The 22,184-nt window shown below is 47.0% G+C and overlaps 2 protein-coding genes and 1 long non-coding RNA gene across 5 annotated transcripts in view; 1 reads left to right on the top strand and 2 right to left on the bottom strand.

The window, feature by feature from the left end:
• Positions 1 to 22,066, top strand: part of LOC116236733 (uncharacterized) — a 30,200-nt gene extending 8,134 nt beyond the window's left edge. For 2 of the 3 annotated variants that reach the window (XR_016461013.1, XR_016461014.1), the window contains exons 3-6: positions 3 to 172; positions 7,064 to 7,233; positions 13,357 to 13,525; positions 13,955 to 22,066. This is a non-coding gene — a long non-coding RNA (uncharacterized LOC116236733). Of the gene's footprint in view, positions 1 to 2; positions 173 to 7,063; positions 7,234 to 7,628; positions 7,701 to 13,356; positions 13,526 to 13,954 lie in introns of those variants that run through there. The other variant, XR_016461016.1, reaches the window with a different exon arrangement.
• Positions 2,378 to 6,693, bottom strand: LOC116236722 (myelin-oligodendrocyte glycoprotein). The gene is made up of 3 exons (XM_090129222.1): positions 5,909 to 6,693; positions 5,213 to 5,554; positions 2,378 to 4,863 (listed from the first exon to the last, which is right to left on the bottom strand). The coding sequence occupies exons 1-3, from the start codon at positions 6,006 to 6,008 to the stop codon at positions 4,688 to 4,690; spliced, it is 618 nt and encodes a 205-aa protein (XP_089985348.1). The 5' UTR covers positions 6,009 to 6,693; the 3' UTR covers positions 2,378 to 4,687.
• LOC149913783 (uncharacterized) lies at positions 7,839 to 11,114 on the bottom strand. The gene is made up of 21 exons (XM_090128971.1): positions 11,103 to 11,114; positions 10,972 to 10,992; positions 10,711 to 10,731; positions 10,274 to 10,294; positions 10,023 to 10,043; positions 9,898 to 9,918; positions 9,792 to 9,837; positions 9,671 to 9,691; positions 9,545 to 9,565; positions 9,424 to 9,444; positions 9,293 to 9,313; positions 9,167 to 9,187; positions 9,044 to 9,064; positions 8,914 to 8,934; positions 8,790 to 8,810; positions 8,553 to 8,693; positions 8,425 to 8,445; positions 8,303 to 8,323; positions 8,172 to 8,192; positions 8,051 to 8,071; positions 7,839 to 7,940 (listed from the first exon to the last, which is right to left on the bottom strand). Exons 1-21 carry the CDS (start codon positions 11,112 to 11,114, stop codon positions 7,897 to 7,899), a joined length of 600 nt encoding a protein of 199 aa, XP_089985097.1. The 3' UTR covers positions 7,839 to 7,896.
• Positions 22,067 to 22,184: the final 118 nt, after the last annotated feature.

The raw sequence follows: 22,184 nt of genomic DNA, 5'->3' as shown, positions 1-22,184 counted from the left end.
AGGTTCCTTCAGGGAGCCTTGTTCTGCTGGGAAAACAGTACATGGTGAGAAGGGTCGGCTTGTTGTCTGATAGAGCCCACATTGCTTTGGATCCAGGATGAAGACTCAGCCTGTTCCGTGGCACCAAACCCTCAATAAGTGATAACAATCAGTAATCGATTCCGATCAGCAGGTATGCTTTATTCTATGGTGAGAGACAACGCGTTTAACACCCAAAGCAGTTTTCTACCTCGGGTTTTGCATGCATTTTTTTGTTTCCAAAAACGTTATGTACTCATGAGATTCCCATGAAGCCTGATACATGGTCATGAAGCCTGATACATTTCCCAAAATGTCCATCCATTTTCCAGGATCTCCATCTTCTTCCATTTTGTTCCTTTCTATGTTTTCTTTTAAATTAAATTTCAGTTGGAGGTGCACATCCTCACTTCGGTGGTTTCTCAGACAGATTTGGCTCACAGAACTGCAGTGTTTTCACTCAATACAAACACTGTCTCCTCTTGGTCCCATTGTGGATTTCCTTGCTCACTTTGAGTTAATGGTGTTTTTTTTATCCAATGCAATCAGTGATCTGGTAAGCTCAACTCCTGTGGCTACTGTGAGGCGCAGTTCATCTCTCAGTCTGATTCTTCAGATGGTTTTCCTGGAAAAGAAAGAGAAAAGCAACAGATGCTGAGGTGGGACAGCTTGTCATCCCACAGGAAACCCCAAATTCCTTTGGGTTGGGGAAGACTCACCCAATGCTTCACTTCGTTCCACTGGAAAAGAACGAGAAAAGCGAAGCATGATGGGCGGAACATCTCATCCCACAGCTCACGGACAGACCCACTTTTTTTTAATTTGGGAGGGAGGACTCACCCAGTTTTGCAGCTTGTTCTTCTGCAAAATAAATAAATAAGAAACTTATGATGAGAAGAGTTGGATTATCATCCCATGGCTGATCTCATGGGATGACCCCAAATTCCTTCATTTTACAGAGGCAGACTTACTCAGATCTGCAGCACGTGAGTCTGCAAAGGAAAAGCAGAAACAGTTTGATGAGAAGAACATCTCATCTCATAGCTCACACAGGCAGACCATAGTGTTTTTACTTTGAGAAGGGAGACTCACCCAGTTTTATAGCTAGTATCTCTGGAAAAGAAACAAATAAGAAATGCAAAACGAAAAGGGTGAGATTATGATCCCATGGCTGATCCCACGGGAAGACCCCAAATTCCTTCAGTATTAGGAGAGAGACTTACTCAGATCAGCAGCACTTAAATCTGCAAATGAAAAGCAGAAACAGTGCGTAATGAGAGGAACATCTCATCCACAGCTCCCACAGGAAGACCCCAGTGTTTTTAATTTGCGAGGGGAGACTCACCCATCTCTTCACAGTCCTTCTCTGGAAAAGAAAGAGAAAAGCAGTGCACAGTCAAAGGTGCTTTATCATCCCATACTCAGACCTTTGTGAAGACCTCAAATTCCTTCAGTTTAGCAACTGCAACTTACTCAACTGTGAGTTCTGTTTCTCTGAAAACAAAAGAAAGAAAAAGCACGGCATGGTGAGGTGGGACAGCTTTTCAACCCATGGGAAAGCCCATATTCCTTTGGTTTGGGAAGAAGGCTTACCCACTGCTTCACTTCCTTCCACTGAAAAAGAAAGAAGAAGCACGGCATGTTGAGGTGGGACAGCTTGTCATCCCATGGAAAACCCCAAATTCCTTTGGTTTGGGGCAGAAGACTCACCCAGTGCTTCAGTTCGTTCCGCTGGAAAAGATAGAGAAAAGCAACACACAGTGAGAGGAACATCTCATCCCACAGCTCACACGGGCAGACTCCCTTTTTTTCTAATTTTTGAGGAAGGACTCACCCAGTCTTTCAGCTAGTTTCTCTGCAAAAGAAACAATAAGGAATGCATGATGAGAAGGGTCAGATGATCATCCCATGGCTGATCCCATGGGAAGACCCCAAATTCCTTCAATGTAGGCAGGAAGACTTACTCAGATCTGCATCCCTTATCTCTGCAAATGAAAAGCAGGAACAGTGCATATTGAGCGGAACATCCCACCCCAGAGCTCCCACAGGAATACCCCAACATTTTTAATTTCAGAGGGGAGACTCACCCATCTTTTTACAGTGTAAGTCTTAAATAGAAAAAAGAAAATGAGTGCATGATGATGTACATCTCATCCCAAAGCTCCCACAGGCAGACCACCTTTTTTTTTCTAATTTGGGTTGAAGGACTCACCCAATTTTGTAGTCAGTATTTCTGCAAAAGAAATAAATAAGAAATGCATGATGAGAAGGGTGAGATGATCATCCCATGGCTGATCCCATGGGAAGACCCCAGATTCCTGCAGTCCAGGGTGGGAGACTTACTCATATCTGCAGCACTTAAATCTGCAAATGGAAAGCAGAAACTGTGTGATGAGAGGAACATCTCATCCCACAGCTCACACAGGGGGACTGCAGTGGTTTTATTTTGGGAGGGGAGACTCACCAATCTCTTCACAGTCCTTCTCTGGAAAAGAAAGAGAAAAGCAGTGCATGGTCAGAGGGGATTTTTCTCATACGCAGTCCCTTGGGAAGACCCCCAGATTCCCTCAGTTCAGTGAATGCAACTTACTCAGCTGTGAATTCTGTTTCACTGAAATAGAAAAGAAAGAAAAAGCACGGCATGATGAGCTGGGACAGCTTGTCATTCCATGGGAAACTCCATATATCTTTGGTCTGGGAAGAAGACTCACCCACTGCTTCACTTTTTTGTGCTGAAAAAGAAAGAAAAACCACCGCCTGTTAAGGAGGGACAGCTTGTCATCCCCAGATTCCTTTGGTTCAGGGCAGAAGACTCACCCAATGCTTTAGTTCGTTCCACTGGAAAAGAAAGAGAAAAGCAATGCATTGTGAGAGGAACATCTCATCCCACAGCTCACACAGGCAGAGTCCCTTTTTTTTCCTAATTTCTGAGGAGGACTGACCCAGTTTTGCAGCTTGATTCTCTGCAAAATAAGTAAGAAACATGATGAGAAGGGTGAAATTATCATCCCACTGTTAATCGCATGTGAAGACCCCAAAATCCTTCAGTACAGGAAGGGAGCCTTACTCAGATCTGCAGCACGTAAATCTGCAAAGGAAATGCAGAAACAGTGTGTGATGAGAGGAACGTCTCATCCCGTAGCTCAATCAGGCAGAATCTCCCTTTTTTTTTAGTTTGGGAGCGAGCACTCACCCAGTTCAGCAGCTTGTTGCTCTGCCAAAGAGAAAAATAAGCAATGCATGATGAAAAGGGTCAGATTATCATCCCATGGCTGATCCCATGGGAAAAGCCCAAATGAGGGAGCACCTTCTCATCTCATGGCTACACCCATGCCCAGACCCCAAATGTTTTTGTTCTGGGAAGTGGCCAGAGACCACTTTGGTCTCAGGAAGGAATTAAACCAGTGTGAAGGAAAGAAAGAAACCCAATAGCAAGGGATAATCAGAGGGAACAGCTTCCCATGGGAAGACCCAAAGTTATTTGATTTGAGAAAGAAAACTCACTCAGTGTTTCAGCTTGTTGTGCTGGAAAAGGAAGAGCAGTGCACGGTCAGAGGGGAGAGCTGCTCATCCCATGGCTCATGCCATGGAGAGACCCTGAATTCCCTCACTGTGGGGAAGGAGACTTACCCAACTCTGCATCTTTTCTCTCTGCAAAAGAAAAGCAAAGGAAATGCGTGGTCAGAGGAAACACCTTCTCATTCCATGGCAACAGCGATAACCCAGACCCCAAATGTTTTTGTTCTGGGAAGTGGCCAATGACCCCTCTGGTCTTAAGATGCAGTTATACTAACATGGAGGAAGAAGCAAATACAATAGCATCAGAAGATCAGAGGGAACAGCTTCCCATGTGAAGAACCTAAGTACTTTGATTTGTGGAAGAAAACTCACCCAGTATTTCAGCTTGTTGTGCTGGAAAAGAAGGAGCAGAGCAGTGCATGGTCAGAGAGGACAGCTACTCAACCCATGGCTAATGCCATGGGGAGTCTCTGAATTCCCTCACTGTGGGGAAGGAGACCTACCCAACTCTGCATCTTTTCTCTCTGCAAAAAAGAAGCAAGGGAAATGCATGGTCAGAGGGATTGCTTTCACATCCCATGTCTGCTCTTATACACAGACCCCAAATCTTTTTTTTTTTTGTGGGAAGAGGCCAATGACCACTTTGGTCCCAAGATGTAATTAAACCAATTCAAAGGAAATGATTGGGTGAGAGTTTTGCAAGTGGAGCTGTCTGGATTGACACATCCTACAACCCAACTGCATCCCATGAACCCAGCACACCCCAATGGCATCAACACATCCCAAGGCCCCAAAGATCCCATGGTCCCAGCACATGGCATAAACCCAGCACTCTGCAGTCTTCTATCAGTCCCATTAAAGGGACTTTGGTGGTGGAACGAGCTGGAAGAACTCACTCAGCTTTGTGCTCTGTGCCACTAGAAAACGAAGTGGAGGAAGTGGTGGTCAGCAGGGCAGCTTGGTTTGTGGGGACGTCTGCAGCGGGTCTGGACCTTTCCACCTGCCCCACGGTCCAGCCTCATTCCTATCTTCCCTCCCACACACCTTTCCTCTTTCCCCACCCTTCATTCCCAAAAACAAAAGGCAAATTTTATTTACCAAGCAATAAGGGAATCTCAGGAAAAATTTCCCTTCCTCCTCCTGTGTACCTCTACAGAACAGAGCTCACACCACCCCGACCATCCCTATCCCTGCACTCCATCCCCTCCACTCTCAGCTCACCTTGCTTTCTATAGAGGAAAATAGTGGTGCCAAATAACCCAACCAGAAGTGTGATGACCACAGCCAGAGCCACCTTCCAGGGATGGATGATTTGGGAAAAGGGATCTGGAAGAAACATCTGGACAGTGGTTCATTGTACATTCCTCAGTGTGAAAAAGCAAGACTCAGACTTGGGAGATCCCAGAACCCAAAGGGGCAGCAACCAGGGAGCAGTGACACACAAAGGCAGTGTGCCCAGCTTGGTACAGGTGGAGGAGCTGCTGAGCATCCTATGCCCACTGCAACTGAGATATGGAGAAACCCATCTCAGAAACCCAACCCAACCACCTCATCCATGCAGATCCATCCCTAAATCATACTGTGTGCCCACTGCAACTCCAGCATCTCATGGAGCAGTTCAGCCCCGACCTCTTCCAAAGGCTGCTCTCCATGCATGGACACCCCAGCCACTGACCTGACACCTCCAGTTCCACCACGGCTTCTCCATAACCATCACCATCTTGCACAACACAGCTATACGAGCCACTATCAGAGGATCTCACAGCAGTGATGCGCAGATCCAGGTTTCCATCAGAGAGACCATTCCTGAGCAGTTCTGTCCTCCCTTTATATTCCTCCATCTGCTCCAGGTCCTCTCCATTTTGGTAGTGGTGCACAAGGCCAGAGGACCGGTGCTGGATCCATCTGATGTCTGAGCTCCAGACATCCTTGCACGGGGACAAGTGGCAGCGCAGCATGACGTCCTGTCCCACGTTGGCAGTGACATGGAGGCTTGGTGCCACCACCGTGAGCTGGGCTGGGCAATGATAAGACACAGAGAGACAGCGAGATGGTGGCTGTGTGAATGTGGGGTCAGGGAGCGGCACAGGGTGAGTTGGTGTGTGCTCCATGCCATGTAAAAGCACTGGAGAGGGAGCAGGAGGGAGTGGGGAAGGATTTGTGTGGGTGCGAGCCCACTGACAATGTGTGGTGGAGGTGAAGAAGAGCCAGAAATTCTACCCCAAATGGCGCGTGTTTCATGATACACCCAAAGTGAAAGTGAAAGCCAAGTGCGTCTGGGTGCTGGGCTTGGGTCTGGCCTGCCCCATGGCCGCTCCCCCATCCCACAGCAAGACCTCTGCCAGGCACAGCGGTCCCACAGGACCCCTACCTGATCCCGAATGGAGGAAGTGTAGAGCCACAAGATAAGGCAGGAGGGTCCTCCAGGGGAGGGCAAAAGTGGGGTGGTTGCAGCCCAATACGGAGTGCATCTGTGCTGGAGAAGAGGAGGGGGGAAGGAATTGGGGAAGGGAGAGAAAGAAGACTGAGAAGGAGACGGTGGAGGAGGTGGGGAAGAAGATGCGTGAAAAAATGGGTAAATGATGAGAGAAAAAGATAGGGTAAGGGGGTGGTGAAGGAAATGGAGAAGGAGTTGGAGAAGGAGATGATGGAGAATATGAGGAAGAAGATTTGGAAAGAAGATGGAGAAAAAATTCAGGAGGAATGTGAGAGTAGAAGCTGTAGGGGAAGAAAGGGGCCCAGTGTGTTATAACCACCAGGGGAGGAGGAGATGGGGTCAGTCAAACATGAGCACAGCCACCACTGCCTTGGGCAGTGCCAGTGCTCCTCACAGGCTGTGGGGCAGAGCAGGTGACCCCAGAAGGATTTCCCGTACAAGGAGCCCCCCAGAGACAGAAATCCCTCACCTGAGCTGCAGGCAGTGCGTGGCTACACCCAGCTTCTCCTACCTTTGCCCAGTTTCTACCTTTGCCCAGCTCCAGGTTTCAATAGGAGGAACTTGGCCATGGATCAATGCGGGCAAAGGTTGGAGAAAATTAAACACACCTCATTGCAGCTTCATGCAATGGTCTCTGCATCCACCAGGAACATGGACCCAGGAGAAGCATTGTCATAGCACGGGGGAAATCCGCAGGCTGCGCTCCATGAGCATTTCTCCCAATTTCTCCAACCTCCCACTGGTTACAGGAAGAAGTAGCACTGCCAGAGGGCTGGCGATGCTGGATTACAGGTTGGAGCATCTGGGCCAGGTGGGAGCTTGCTCTATGCTATGCCCAAGATGTGGTGATTTCTTTGGTCAGTAAGGATTTTTAAGTAGCTGACCATTAATGCAGGAGTTAATATCCGTTTGCCCTCTTACACTCCCACAGCCTCTTTTTAGGTGCTCTGTGGATGTGCACGGTTTTGTGGAGAAGGTGGGAGATGCTTATGGGGGGGAGATCACTCGGTGCAGTTGGGGCTTGGTATGGTTTTTATTTTCTTGTTTTTGTGTATTTTTTGTCTATTAATGTGTTTTCTTCCTTTTTAGGTTCCTTCAGGGAGCCTTGTTCTGCTGGGAAAACAGTACATGGTGAGAAGGGTCGGCTTGTTGTCTGATAGAGCCCACATTGCTTTGGATCCAGGATGAAGACTCAGCCTGTTCCGTGGCACCAAACCCTCAATAAGTGATAACAATCAGTAATCGATTCCGATCAGCAGGTATGCTTTATTCTATGGTGAGAGACAACGCGTTTAACACCCAAAGCAGTTTTCTACCTCGGGTTTTGCATGCATTTTTTTGTTTCCAAAAACGTTATGTACTCATGAGATTCCCATGAAGCCTGATACATGGTCATGAAGCCTGATACATTTCCCAAAATGTCCATCCGTTTTCCAGGATCTCCATCTTCTTCCATTTTGTTCCTTTCTATGTTTTCTTTTAAATTAAATTTCAGTTGGAGGTGCACATCCTCACTTCGGTGGTTTCTCAGACAGATTTGGCTCACAGAACTGCAGTGTTTTCACTCAATACAAACACTGTCTCCTCTTGGTCCCATTGTGGATTTCCTTGCTCACTTTGAGTTAATGGTGTTTTTTTTATCCAATGCAATCAGTGATCTGGTAAGCTCAACTCCTGTGGCTACTGTGAGGCGCAGTTCATCTCTCAGTCTGATTCTTCAGATGGTTTTCCTGGAAAAGAAAGAGAAAAGCAACAGATGCTGAGGTGGGACAGCTTGTCATCCCACAGGAAACCCCAAATTCCTTTGGGTTGGGGAAGACTCACCCAATGCTTCACTTCGTTCCACTGGAAAAGAACGAGAAAAGCGAAGCATGATGGGCGGAACATCTCATCCCACAGCTCACGGACAGACCCACTTTTTTTTAATTTGGGAGGGAGGACTCACCCAGTTTTGCAGCTTGTTCTTCTGCAAAATAAATAAATAAGAAACTTATGATGAGAAGAGTTGGATTATCATCCCATGGCTGATCTCATGGGATGACCCCAAATTCCTTCATTTTACAGAGGCAGACTTACTCAGATCTGCAGCACGTGAGTCTGCAAAGGAAAAGCAGAAACAGTTTGATGAGAAGAACATCTCATCTCATAGCTCACACAGGCAGACCATAGTGTTTTTACTTTGAGAAGGGAGACTCACCCAGTTTTATAGCTAGTATCTCTGGAAAAGAAACAAATAAGAAATGCAAAACGAAAAGGGTGAGATTATGATCCCATGGCTGATCCCACGGGAAGACCCCAAATTCCTTCAGTATTAGGAGAGAGACTTACTCAGATCAGCAGCACTTAAATCTGCAAATGAAAAGCAGAAACAGTGCGTAATGAGAGGAACATCTCATCCACAGCTCCCACAGGAAGACCCCAGTGTTTTTAATTTGCGAGGGGAGACTCACCCATCTCTTCACAGTCCTTCTCTGGAAAAGAAAGAGAAAAGCAGTGCACAGTCAAAGGTGCTTTATCATCCCATACTCAGACCTTTGTGAAGACCTCAAATTCCTTCAGTTTAGCAACTGCAACTTACTCAACTGTGAGTTCTGTTTCTCTGAAAACAAAAGAAAGAAAAAGCACGGCATGGTGAGGTGGGACAGCTTTTCAACCCATGGGAAAGCCCATATTCCTTTGGTTTGGGAAGAAGGCTTACCCACTGCTTCACTTCCTTCCACTGAAAAAGAAAGAAGAAGCACGGCATGTTGAGGTGGGACAGCTTGTCATCCCATGGAAAACCCCAAATTCCTTTGGTTCGGGGCAGAAGACTCACCCAGTGCTTCAGTTCGTTCCGCTGGAAAAGATAGAGAAAAGCAACACACAGTGAGAGGAACATCTCATCCCACAGCTCACACGGGCAGACTCCCTTTTTTTCTAATTTTTGAGGAAGGACTCACCCAGTCTTTCAGCTAGTTTCTCTGCAAAAGAAACAATAAGGAATGCATGATGAGAAGGGTCAGATGATCATCCCATGGCTGATCCCATGGGAAGACCCCAAATTCCTTCAGTGTAGGCAGGAAGACTTACTCAGATCTGCATCCCTTATCTCTGCAAATGAAAAGCAGGAACAGTGCATATTGAGCGGAACATCCCACCCCAAAGCTCCCACAGGAATACCCCAACATTTTGAGTTTCAGAGGGGAGGCTCACCCATCTTTTCACAGCGTATGTCTTAAATAGAAAAAAGAAAATGAGTGCATGATGATGTACATCTCATCCCAAAGCTCCCACAGGCAGACCACCTTTTTTTTTTCTAATTTGGGTTGAAGGACTCACCCAATTTTGTAGTCAGTATTTCTGCAAAAGAAATAAATAAGAAATGCATGATGAGAAGGGTGAGATGATCGTCCCATGGCTGATCCCATGGGAAGACCCCAGATTCCTGCAGTCCAGGGTGGGAGACTTACTCATATCTGCAGCACTTAAATCTGCAAATGGAAAGCAGAAACTGTGTGATGAGAGGAACATCTCATCCCACAGCTCACACAGGGGGACTGCAGTGGTTTTATTTTGGGAGGGGAGACTCACCAATCTCTTCACAGTCCTTCTCTGGAAAAGAAAGAGAAAAGCAGTGCATGGTCAGAGGGGATTTTTCTCATACGCAGTCCCTTGGGAAGACCCCCAGATTCCCTCAGTTCAGTGAATGCAACTTACTCAGCTGTGAATTCTGTTTCACTGAAATAGAAAAGAAAGAAAAACCACGGCATGATGAGCTGGGACAGCTTGTCATTCCATGGGAAACTCCATATATCTTTGGTTTGGGAAGAAGACTCACCCACTGCTTCACTTTTTTCTGCTGAAAAAGAGAGAAAAACCACCGCCTGTTAAGGAGGGACAGCTTGTCATCCCCAGATTCCTTTGGTTCAGGGCAGAAGACTCACCCAATGCTTTAGTTCGTTCCACTGGAAAAGAAAGAGAAAAGCAATGCATTGTGAGAGGAACATCTCATCCCACAGCTCACACAGGCAGAGTCCCTTTTTTTTCCTAATTTCTGAGGAGGACTGACCCAGTTTTGCAGCTTGATTCTCTGCAAAATAAGTAAGAAACATGATGAGAAGGGTGAAATTATCATCCCACTGTTAATCGCATGTGAAGACCCCAAAATCCTTCAGTACAGGAAGGGAGCCTTACTCAGATCTGCAGCACGTAAATCTGCAAAGGAAATGCAGAAACAGTGTGTGATGAGAGGAACGTCTCATCCCGTAGCTCAATCAGGCAGAATCTCCCTTTTTTTTTAGTTTGGGAGCGAGCACTCACCCAGTTCAGCAGCTTGTTGCTCTGCCAAAGAGAAAAATAAGCAATGCATGATGAAAAGGGTCAGATTATCATCCCATGGCTGATCCCATGGGAAAAGCCCAAATGAGGGAGCACCTTCTCATCTCATGGCTACACCCATGCCCAGACCCCAAATGTTTTTGTTCTGGGAAGTGGCCAGAGACCACTTTGGTCTCAGGAAGGAATTAAACCAGTGTGAAGGAAAGAAAGAAACCCAATAGCAAGGGATAATCAGAGGGAACAGCTTCCCATGGGAAGACCCAAAGTTATTTGATTTGAGAAAGAAAACTCACTCAGTGTTTCAGCTTGTTGTGCTGGAAAAGGAAGAGCAGTGCACGGTCAGAGGGGAGAGCTGCTCATCCCATGGCTCATGCCATGGAGAGACCCTGAATTCCCTCACTGTGGGGAAGGAGACTTACCCAACTCTGCATCTTTTCTCTCTGCAAAAGAAAAGCAAAGGAAATGCGTGGTCAGAGGAAACACCTTCTCATTCCATGGCAACAGCGATAACCCAGACCCCAAATGTTTTTGTTCTGGGAAGTGGCCAATGACCCCTCTGGTCTTAAGATGCAGTTATACTAACATGGAGGAAGAAGCAAATACAATAGCATCAGAAGATCAGAGGGAACAGCTTCCCATGTGAAGAACCTAAGTACTTTGATTTGTGGAAGAAAACTCACCCAGTATTTCAGCTTGTTGTGCTGGAAAAGAAGGAGCAGAGCAGTGCATGGTCAGAGAGGACAGCTACTCAACCCATGGCTAATGCCATGGGGAGTCTCTGAATTCCCTCACTGTGGGGAAGGAGACCTACCCAACTCTGCATCTTTTCTCTCTGCAAAAAAGAAGCAAGGGAAATGCATGGTCAGAGGGATTGCTTTCACATCCCATGTCTGCTCTTATACACAGACCCCAAATCTTTTTTTTTTTTGTGGGAAGAGGCCAATGACCACTTTAGTCCCAAGATGTAATTAAACCAATTCAAAGGAAATGATTGGGTGAGAGTTTTGCAAGTGGAGCTGTCTGGATTGACACATCCTACAACCCAACTGCATCCCATGAACCCAGCACACCCCAATGGCATCAACACATCCCAAGGCCCCAAAGATCCCATGGTCCCAGCACATGGCATAAACCCAGCACTCTGCAGTCTTCTATCAGTCCCATTAAAGGGACTTTGGTGGTGGAACGAGCTGGAAGAACTCACTCAGCTTTGTGCTCTGTGCCACTAGAAAACGAAGTGGAGGAAGTGGTGGTCAGCAGGGCAGCTTGGTTTGTGGGGACGTCTGCAGCGGGTCTGGACCTTTCCACCTGCCCCACGGTCCAGCCTCATTCCTATCTTCCCTCCCACACACCTTTCCTCTTTCCCCACCCTTCATTCCCAAAAACAAAAGGCAAATTTTATTTATCAAGCAATAAGGGAATCTCAGGAAAAATTTCCCTTCCTCCTCCTGTGTACCTCTACAGAACAGAGCTCACACCACCCCGACCATCCCTATCCCTGCACTCCATCCCCTCCACTCTCATCTCACCTTGCTTTCTATAGAGGAAAATAGTGATGCCAAATGACCCAACCAGATGTGTGATGACCACAGCCAGAGCCACCTTCCAGGGATGGATGATTTGGGAAAAGGGATCTGGAAGAAACATCTGGACAGTGGTTCATTATACATTCCTATATGTGAAAAAGCAAGACTCAGACTTGGGAGATCCCAAAACCCAAGGGGGCAGCAACCAAGGAGCAGTGACACAAAAAGGCAGTGTGCCCAGCATGGTACAGGTGGAGGAGCTGCTGAGCATCCTGTGCCCACTGCCACTGAGACATGAAGAAACCCATCCCAGAAACCTAACCCAACCACCTCATCCATGCAGATCCATCCCCAAATCACACCGTGTGTCCACTCCAACTCCAGCAAGGGGTCCAGAGTGTTGCAGCTGCCAGGGGAGGAGGAGATGGGGTCAGTCAAACATGAGTTCCATGAGCACAGCCAGCACCGCCTTGGGCAGTGCCAGTGCTCCTCACAGGCAGTGCTCCTCACAGGCTGTGGGGCAGAGCAGGTGACCCCAGAAGGATTTCCCCTATAAGGAGCCCCCCAGAGACAGAAATCCCTCACCTGAGCTGCAGGAAGCGTGTGGCTACACCCAGCTTCTCCTACCTTTGCCCAGTTTCTACCTTTGCCCAGCTCCAGGATTCAATAGGAGGAACTTGGCCATGGATCAATGCGGGCAAAGGTTGGAGGACATTAAACATATCACACTGCAGCTTCATGCACAGCCCTGGGGCTCTGCATCCACCAGGATCATGGACCCAGGAGAAGCACTGACATGGCACAGGGGAAATCCGCAGGCTGCGCTCCATGATCTTGCTCTGAGCTATGCCCTAGTTGTGATTGTTTATTGGTCAGCAGGGATTTTTAAGTTAATCAACCATTAAAGCAGAAATTAATAAATGCTTACCTCTGTGACACCCCCACAGCCACTCTTCCCATGTTGAGGGCTTTGTGGGTCAAGGAAGTGTTTGTGGGGAAGGTGGACGATTGCTGGGTGCACTCAGTGCATGGAATCTGGATTCCTGTGATTAAGGAGAGCTGCAATGGCGGGGAGTGAAAGGGGGAGGGCCGTCCTGTGGGATGTGTGCTGGAAGAATGTTAGGCACCAAGCTTGTTCAGCAGCTCCCCCCCGAGCCATAAGCTGCTGGATGAGCTCTTGGTTAATGGTTACCATCAGCACAGAGGAATGAGGAACACACGTGGCTGAAGCACCAGGAGGAACCTTTAGGGCTGTTGTTTCTTTGTGCATCCAATGTGAGTGATGGGGGTCATTGTGGAGGAGAGTCCCCCCTGCTGTGGAGGGTCAGCTCTGAAATGCAGGGCTGTTCTTATAGCACTGGGATGGGACACAAAGGACTGCAGTTGGTGCTCCCCTCCTTGAGGAAGGTAGGTGTGTTATATTTAAGTTATTATTATTGCTATAATTGCTATAATTATAGATATTTTTTTCGTATTCTTTTTCTAATTTTCTTATTTTTGTGTATTTTTTGTGTATTAATATCGTTTCTTCCTTTTTAGCTTCCTGGAGGGAGCCTTGTTCTGCTGGGAAAGCCACACATGGTGAGAAGGGTTGGCTTGTTTTCTGATAGAGCCCACATTGCTTTGGTTCCAGGATGAAGACTCAGCCTGTTCCATGGGATCAAACCCCAATTACTGATAACAATCAATGATTGATTATCAACAGCAGGTATGCTTTATTATGTTGTGACAGAGAAGAACAGTGTTAACACCCAAAGCCATTTTCTATCTTTGCTTCCACATGCATGCTTATATTTCAAATAGTGTTCCATATTCGTTAGATGCCCACAAAGCCTAATACATGGTCATATTATTTCCCAAAATGTCCATCCCTTTTCCAGGATCTCTGTGTCCTCCCTTTTTCTTCCTTTCTATGGTTTCTTTCTTCCAATTGGATTTGAGTTGGAGGTTGCATATCCTGAGTTTGGTGGTTGCTCAGGCAGCTTTGGCTCACAGAACCGTTGTGTTCTCACTCAGAACGAACACTGGCTCCACTTGTTTCAGTGTGGTTTTGGTATCCTGTGCAATCAGCAGTCTATGAAGCTTAACTCCTGTGGTTACTGTGAGGCACAGTTCATCTCTCAATCCTATTCTTTAGGTGGTTTTCCTGGAACAGAAAGAGGAAAGCAACGGATGCTGAGGAGGGACAGCTTGTCAACCCCACATTGCTTTGGTTTGGGGAAGACTCACCCAATTCTTTAGTTTCAACCACTGGAAATGGAAGAAAAGTAACACATACTGAGGTGGGACAGCTTGACATCCCATGGGAAACCCCATACTCCTTGGGGTTGGGGAAGACTCACCCAATTCATTAGTTTCTATCACTGGCAAAGAATGAGAAAAACGATGTGTGATGAGAGGAGCTTCTCATCCCACAGCTCACAGAAAGAGATTAATGTTTTAATTTCGGGACACTCACCCATCTCTTCACACAATTTAACTGGAAAGGAACAAAAAGCAACACACGGTGAGAAGAACATCTCATCCAACAGTGCAAACAGCCAGATCCCCCCTTTTTCTTTTAAATTTGGGAGAGAGGACTCACCTAGTTCTGCAAGATGATTTTTGCAAAAGGAACAAAGAAGAAACACATAATGAGACGGGTCAAATGATCATCCCATGGCTGCTCCGATGGGAAGATCCCAAACTGCTTAAATTCAAGGCAGGTGACTTACATCTGCATTCATTCTCTCTGCGGAGGGAAGGCAGAAATAGTGCGTGGTGAGAGGACCATCTCATCCTACAGCTCCCACAGGCAGAACATTTCAAAAAAAAAAAAAAAAAGAATTGGGAATGAAGACTCACTGAATGCCGCAGCTTGTTCCACTGGAAAAGAAAGAGCAGAGCAGAGCACGGTCAGAGGGGACAGCTGCTCATCCCATGGCTGATGCCTTGGGGAGACCCTGAATTCCTTCACTTTGGGGAAGAACACTTACCTGACTCTACATCTTTTCTCTCAAAAAAAGAAAAACAAAGGAAATGCATGGCCACAGGGGACACCTTCTCATCCCATGGCTGCTCCCATAACCCAGACCCCAAATGTTTTTGTTCTGGGAAGTGGCCAATGACCACTTTGGTCCCAGGAAGGAATTAAACAAGAATGAAGGAAAAAAATAAACCCCAGTAGCAAGGGAGAATCAATCAGAGAGAACAGCCTCCCATGAGAGAACCCATAGTTACTTGGTTTGAGATAGAAAACTCACTCAGTGTTTCAGCTTGTTTCGCTGGAAAAGAAAGAGCAGAGAAGTGCACGGTCAGAGGGGATGGGGAGACCCTGAGTGTCCCTCAGCATAGGGAAGGAGACATACCCGACTCTGCATCTTTTCTCTCTGCAAAAGAAACGAAAGCAAAGGCAATGCATGGCCACAGGGAACACCTTCTCATCCCATGGCTGCCCCCATAACCAGGTCCCCAAATGGCTTTGTTCTGGGAAGTGGCCAATGACCACTTTGGTCCCAGGTAGGAATTAAACAAGAATGAAGGAAAAAAATAAACCCCAATAGCAAGGGAGAATCAATCATAGAGAACATCTTCCCATGAGAGAACCCATAGTTACTTGGTTTGAGAAAGAAAACTCACTCGGTGTTTCAGCTTGTTTCACTGGAAAAGAAAGAGCAGAGCAGTGCACGGTCAGAGAGGACAGCTGCTCATACCATGGCTGATGCCATGGGGAGACCCTGAGTTCCCGCAGCGTGGGGAAGGAGTCTTACCCAACTCTGCATCTTTTCTCTCTGCAAAAGAAACAAAAGGCAGTGCATGGTCAGAGGAAACATCTCCTCATCCCATGTCAAACCCCACAGCCAGATCCCAAATATTTTGTTCTGGGAAGTGGCCAATGACCACATTGTTCCCAGGTAGGAATTAAACCAGTATGAAGGAAAAGGCCAGGGATAATCAATCAATGAGAAGAGCTTCCCATGAGATGACCCAAAGTTATTTGGTTTGAGAAAGAAAACTCACTCGGTGTTTCAGCTTGTTTCGCTGGAAAAGAAAGAGCAGAGCAGTGCACGGTCAGAGGGGACAGCTGCTCATCCCATGGCTGATGCCATGGGGAGACCCTGAATTCCCTCAGCGTGGGGAAGGAGACTTACCCGACTCTGCATCTTTTCTCTCTGCAAAAGAAACGAAAGCAAAGGAGATGCATGGTCAGAGGGAACACCTTCTCATCCCATGGCTGACCCCATAACCAAGTCCCCAAATTTTTTTGTTCTGGGAAGTGGCCAATTACCACTTTGGTCCCGGGAAGGAATTAAACAAGAATGAAGGAAAAAAATAAACCCCAATAGCAAGGGAGAATCAATCATAGAGAACAGCTTCCCATGAGAGAACCCAACGTTACTTGGTTTGAGAAAGAAAACTCACTCAGTGTTTCAGCTTGTTTCGCTGGAAAAGAAAGAGCAGAGAAGTGCACGGTCAGAGGGGACAGCTGCACATCCCATGGCTGATGCCATGGGGAAACCCTGAATTGCCTCAGCGTGGGGAAGGAGACTTACCCGACTCTGCATCTTTTCTCTCTGCAAAAGAAACGAAAGCAAAGGGAATGCATGGCCACAGGGAACACCTTCTCATCCCATGGCTGCCCCCATAACCAAGTCCCCAAATGTTTTTGTTCTGGGAATGTGGCCAGTGACAACTTTGGTCCCAGGAAGGAATTAAACAAGAATGAAGGAAAAAAATAAACCCCAATAGCAAGGGAGAATCAATCATAGAGAACAGCCTCCCACGAGAGAACCCATAGTTACTTGGTTTGAGATAGAAAACTCACTCGGTGTGTCAGCTTGTTTCGCTGGAAAAGAAAGAGCAGAGAAGTGCACGGTCAGAGGGGATGGGGAGACCCTGAATGTCCCTCAGCGTAGGGAAGGAGACATCACAGAATCACAGAATCACAGAATTGCCAGGGTTGGAAGGGACCTCAAGGATCATGAATCTCCAACCCCCCTGCCACATGCAGGGCCACCACCATTCGACATAATGCTAGACCAGACTGCCCAGGGCCCCATCCAATCTGGCTTTGAACACCTCCAGGGACGGGGCATCCACAACCTCCCTGGGCAGCCTGTTCCAGTACCTCACCACTCTCTCCGTAAAGAATTTCCCCCTGACATCCAACCTATATCTCCCTTCCCTCAGCTTAAAACCATTTCCCCTTGTCCTGCTGTCAAAAAGAAACGAAAGCAAAGGGAATGCATGGCCACAGGGAACACCTTCTCATCCCATGGCTGCCCCCATAACCAGGTCCCCAAATGGCTTTGTTCTGGGAAGTGGCCAATGACCACTTTGGTCCCAGGTAGGAATTAAACAAGAATGAAGGAAAAAAATACACCCCAACAGCAAGGGAGAATCAATCATAGAGAACATCTTCCCATGAGAGAACCCATAGTTACTTGGTTTGAGAAAGAAAACTCACTCGGTGTTTCAGCTTGTTTCGCTGGAAAAGAAAGAGCAGAGCAGTGCACGGTCAGAGAGGACAGCTGCTCATACCATGGCTGATGCCATGGGGAGACCCTGAGTTCCCGCAGCGTGGGGAAGGAGTCTTACCCAACTCTGCATCTTTTCTCTCTGCAAAAGAAACAAAAGGCAGTGCATGGTCAGAGGAAACATCTCCTCATCCCATGTCAAACCCCACAGCCAGATCCCAAATATTTTGTTCTGGGAAGTGGCCAATGACCACTTTGGTCCCAGGTAGGAATTAAACCAGTATGAAGGAAAAGGCCAGGGATAATCAATCAATGAGAAGAGCTTCCCATGAGATGACCCAAAGTTATTTGGTTTGAGAAAGAATACTTACTCAGTGTTTCAGCTTGTTGCGCTGGAAAAGGAAGTGCAGAGCAGTGCACGGTCAGAGGGGACAGCTGCTCATCCCATGGCTGATGCCATCATGAGATGCTGAATTTCCGTCAGCCTGGGGAAGGAGACTCACCTGACTCTGCATCTTTTCTCTCTGCAAAAGAAACGAAAGCAAAGGGAATGCATGGCCACAGGGAACACCTTCTCATCCCATGGCTGCCCCCATAACCAAGTCCCCAAATTTTTTGTTCTGGAATGTGGCCAGTGACCACTTTGGTTCCGGGAAGGAATTAAACAAGAATGAAGGAAAAAAGTAAACCCCAATAGCAAGGGAGAATCAATCATAGAGAACAGCTTCCCATGAGAGAACCCAACGTTACTTGGTTTGAGAAAGAAAACTCACTCGGTGTTTCAGCTTGTTTCGCTGGAAAAGAAAGAGCAGAGCAGTGCACAGTCAGAGGGGACAGCTGCACATCCCATGGCTGATGCCATGGGGAGATCCTGAATTCCCTCAGCGTGGGGAAGGAGACTTACCCGACTCTGCATCTTTTCTCTCTGCAAAAGAAAAGAAAGACAGTGCATGGTCAGAGAAAACATCTCCTCATCCCTTGTCAAACCCCACAGCCGGATCCCAAATGTTTTTGTTCTGGGAAGTGGCCTATGACCACTTTGGTCCCGGGAAGGAATTAAACAAGAATGAAGGAAAAAAATAAACCCCAAAAGCAAAGGATAATCAATCAGAGAGAACAGCTTCCCATGAGAAAACCCAACGTTACTTGGTTTGAGAAAGAAAACTCACTCAGTGTTTCATCTTGTTTCGCTGGAAAAGAAAGAGCAGAGCAGTGCACAGTCAGAGGGGACAGCTGCACATCCCATGGCTGATGCCATGGGGAGACCCTGAATTCCCTCAGCGTGGGGAAGGAGACTTACCCAACTCTGCATCTTTTCTCTCTGCAAAAGAAAAGAAAGGCAGTGCATGGTCAGAGGAAACATCTCCTCATCCCTTGTCATACCCCACAGCCAAGTCCCCAAATGTTTTTGTTCTGGGAAGTGGCCTATGACCACTTTGGTCCCAGGTAGGAATTTAAACAGTGTGAAGGAAAAGCCCAGGGATAATCAGTCAATGAGAAGAGCTTCCTATGAGATGACCCAATCTTATTTGGTTTGAGAAAGAATACTTACTCAGTGTTTCAGCTTGTTTCGCTGGAAAAGAAAGAGCAGAGCAGTGAACGGTCAGAGGGGACAGCTGCTCATCCCATGGCTGATGCCATCGTGAGATGCTGAATGTCCCTCAGCCTGGGGAAGAAGACTTACCCAACTCTGCATCTTTTCTCTCTGCAAAAGAAAAGAAAGGCAGTGCATGGTCAGAGAAAACATCACCTCATCCCTTGTGAAACCCCACAGCTAAGTCCCCAAATGTTTTTGTTCTGGAATGTGGCCAATGACCACTTTGGTCCCAGGTAGGAATTTAAACAGTGTAAACGAAAAGCCCAGGGATAATCAATCAATGAGAAGAGCTTCCCATGAGATGACCCAATCTTATTTGGTTTGAGAAAGAAAACTTACTCAGTGTTTCAGCTTGTTTCGCTGGAAAAGAAAGAGCAGAGCAGTGAACGGTCAGAGGGGACAGCTGCTCATCCCATGGCTGATGCCATCGTGAGATGCTGAATTTCCCTCAGGGTGGGGAAGGAGACTTACCCAACTCTACATCTTTTCTCTCTGCAAAAGAAACGAAAGGAAAGGAAATGCATGGTCAGAGGGAGCACCTTCTCATCCCATGGCTGCTCCCATAACCGAGACCCCAAATGTTTTTGTTCTGGGAAGTGGCCAATGACCACTTTCGTACCAGGTAGGAATTAAACAAGAATGAAGAAAAAAAATAAACCCCAATAGCAAGGGAGAGTCAATCAGAGAGAACAGCTTCCCATGAAAGAACCCAACGTTACTTGGTTTGAGAAAGAAAACTCACTCAGTGTTTCAGCTTGTTTCGCTGGAAAAGAAAGAGCAGAGCAGTGCACGGTCAGAGGGGACAGCTGCTCATACCATGGCTGATGCCATGGGGAGACCCTGAATTGCCTCAGCGTGGGGAAGGAGACTTACCCAACTCTGCATCTTTTCTCTCTGCAAAAGAAAAGAAAGGCAGTGCATGGTCAGAGGAAACATCTCCTCATCCCTTGTCATACCCCACAGCCAAGTCCCCAAATGTTTTTGTTCTGGGAAGTGGCCTATGACCACTTTGGTCCCAGGTAGGAATTTAAACAGTGTGAAGGAAAAGCCCAGGGATAATCAGTCAATGAGAAGAGCTTCCTATGAGATGACCCAATCTTATTTGGTTTGAGAAAGAAAACTTACTCAGTGTTTCAGCTTGTTTCGCTGGAAAAGAAAGAGCAGAGCAGTGAACGGTCAGAGGGGACAGCTGCTCATCCCATGGCTGATGCCATCGTGAGATGCTGAATTTCCCTCAGGGTGGGGAAGGAGACATACCCAACTCTGCATCTTTTCTCTCTGCAAAAGAAAAGAAAGGCAGTGCATGGTCAGAGAAAACATCTCCTCATCCCTTGTGAAACCCCACAGCCAAGTCCCCAAATGTTTTTGTTCTGGGAAGTGGCCAATGACCACTTTGGTCCCAGGTAGGAATTTAAACAGTGTGAACGAAAATCCCAGGGATAATCAATCAATGAGAAGAGCTTCCCATGAGATGACCCAATCTTATTTGGTTTGAGAAAGAAAACTTACTCAGTGTTTCAGCTTGTTTCGCTGGAAAAGAAAGAGCAGAGCAGTGAACGGTCAGAGGGGACAGCTGCTCATCCCATGGCTGATGCCATCGTGAGATGCTGAATTTCCCTCAGGGTGGGGAAGGAGACATACCCAACTCTGCATCTTTTCTCTCTGCAAAAGAAACGAAAGCAAAGGGAATGCAAGGTCAGAGGGAACACCTTCTCATCCCATGGCTGCCCCCATAACCAAGTCCCCAAATGTTTTTGTTCTGGAATGTGGCCAATGACCACTTTGGTCCCGGGAAGGAATTAAACAAGAATGAAGGAAAAAAGTAAACCCCAATAGCAAGGGAGAATCAATCATAGAGAACAGCTTCCCATGAGAGAACCCAACGTTACTTGGTTTGAGAAAGAAAACTCACTCAGTGTTTCAGCTTGTTTCGCTGGAAAAGAAAGAGCAGAGCAGTGAACGGTCAGAGGGGACAGCTGCTCATCCCATGGCTGATGCCATCGTGAGATGCTGAATTTCCCTCAGGGTGGGGAAGGAGACATACCCAACTCTGCATCTTTTCTCTCTGCAAAAGAAAAGAAAGGCAGTGCATGGTCAGAGAAAACATCTCCTCATCCCTTGTGAAACCCCACAGCCAAGTCCCCAAATGTTTTTGTTCTGGGAAGTGGCCAATAACCACTTTGGTCCCAGGTAGGAATTTAAACAGTGTGAACGAAAAGCCCAGGGATAATCAATCAATGAGAAGAGCTTCCCATGAGATGACCCAATCTTATTTGGTTTGAGAAAGAAAACTTACTCAGTGTTTCAGCTTGTTTCGCTGGAAAAGAAAGAGCAGAGCAGTGAACGGTCAGAGGGGACAGCTGCTCATCCCATGGCTGATGCCATCGTGAGATGCTGAATTTCCCTCAGGGTGGGGAAGGAGACATACCCAACTCTGCATCTTTTCTCTCTGCAAAAGAAACGAAAGCAAAGGGAATGCAAGGTCAGAGGGAACACCTTCTCATCCCATGGCTGCCCCCATAACCAAGTCCCCAAATGTTTTTGTTCTGGAATGTGGCCAATGACCACTTTGGTCCCGGGAAGGAATTAAACAAGAATGAAGGAAAAAAGTAAACCCCAATAGCAAGGGAGAATCAATCATAGAGAACAGCTTCCCATGAGAGAACCCAACGTTACTTGGTTTGAGAAAGAAAACTCACTCAGTGTTTCAGCTTGTTTCGCTGGAAAAGAAAGAGCAGAGCAGTGAACGGTCAGAGGGGACAGCTGCTCATCCCATGGCTGATGCCATCATGAGACGCTGAATTTCCCTCAGCGTGGGGAAGGAGTCTTACCCAACTCTTCATCTTTTTTCTCTGCAAAACAAAAGCAAAGGAGTTGCATGGTTAGAGGAAACACCATCTCATCCCATGTCAAATCCCATACCCAATCCCAAATCATTTCGTTCTGGGGAGTGGCCAATGTCGACTTTTGACCCACGAAGGAATTAAACCAGAATGTAGGAAAAAAATAAACCCAAAAGCAAAGGATAATCAATCAGAGAGAACAGCCACCAGTGAGAGAACCCATAGTTATTTGGTTTGAGAAAGAAAACTCACTCAGTGTTTCAGCTTGTTGTGCTGGAAAAGAAAGAGCAGAGCAGTGCACGGTCAGAGGGGACAGCTGCTCATCCCATGGCTGATGCCTTGGGGAGACCCTGAATTCCCTCTCTCTGGGAAAGGACACTTACCCAACTCTGCATCTTTTCTCTCTGCAAAACGAAAGTAAAGGAAATGCATGGTTAGAGGGAACACCTTCTCATCCCATGTCAAATCCCA

The sequence above is a fragment of the Phasianus colchicus genome, chromosome 35, assembly GCF_987193195.1.
Source record: "Phasianus colchicus chromosome 35, bPhaCol1.hap1.1, whole genome shotgun sequence".
Classification (NCBI taxonomy): domain Eukaryota; kingdom Metazoa; phylum Chordata; class Aves; order Galliformes; family Phasianidae; genus Phasianus; species Phasianus colchicus.
The sequence above is the reverse complement of the archived record's forward strand: the minus strand, read 5'-3'. Positions and strand labels throughout refer to the sequence as shown.

Bases quoted from the DNA above. Each gene is read 5' to 3' on its own strand.
- LOC116236722 (XM_090129222.1), bottom strand. From the start codon at position 6,008: ATGCACTCCGTATTGGGCTGCAACCACCCCACTTTTGCCCTCCCCTGG. The intron at 5,555-5,908 runs GTAGGGGTCCTG...ATCATTGCCCAG, and splicing joins CTTCCTCCATTCGGGATCAG to CCCAGCTCACGGTGGTGGCA. The intron at 4,864-5,212 runs GTCAGTGGCTGG...TGTTTCTTCCAG, and splicing joins GGTGGAACTGGAGGTGTCAG to ATCCCTTTTCCCAAATCATC.
- LOC149913783 (XM_090128971.1), bottom strand. The intron at 10,044-10,273 runs GTGAGTGCTCGC...CTTATTTTGCAG, and splicing joins GCAACAAGCTGCTGAACTGG to AGAATCAAGCTGCAAAACTG. The intron at 8,446-8,552 runs GTAAGTTGCAGT...TTTCTTTTCCAG, and splicing joins GAAACAGAACTCACAGTTGA to AGAAGGACTGTGAAGAGATG.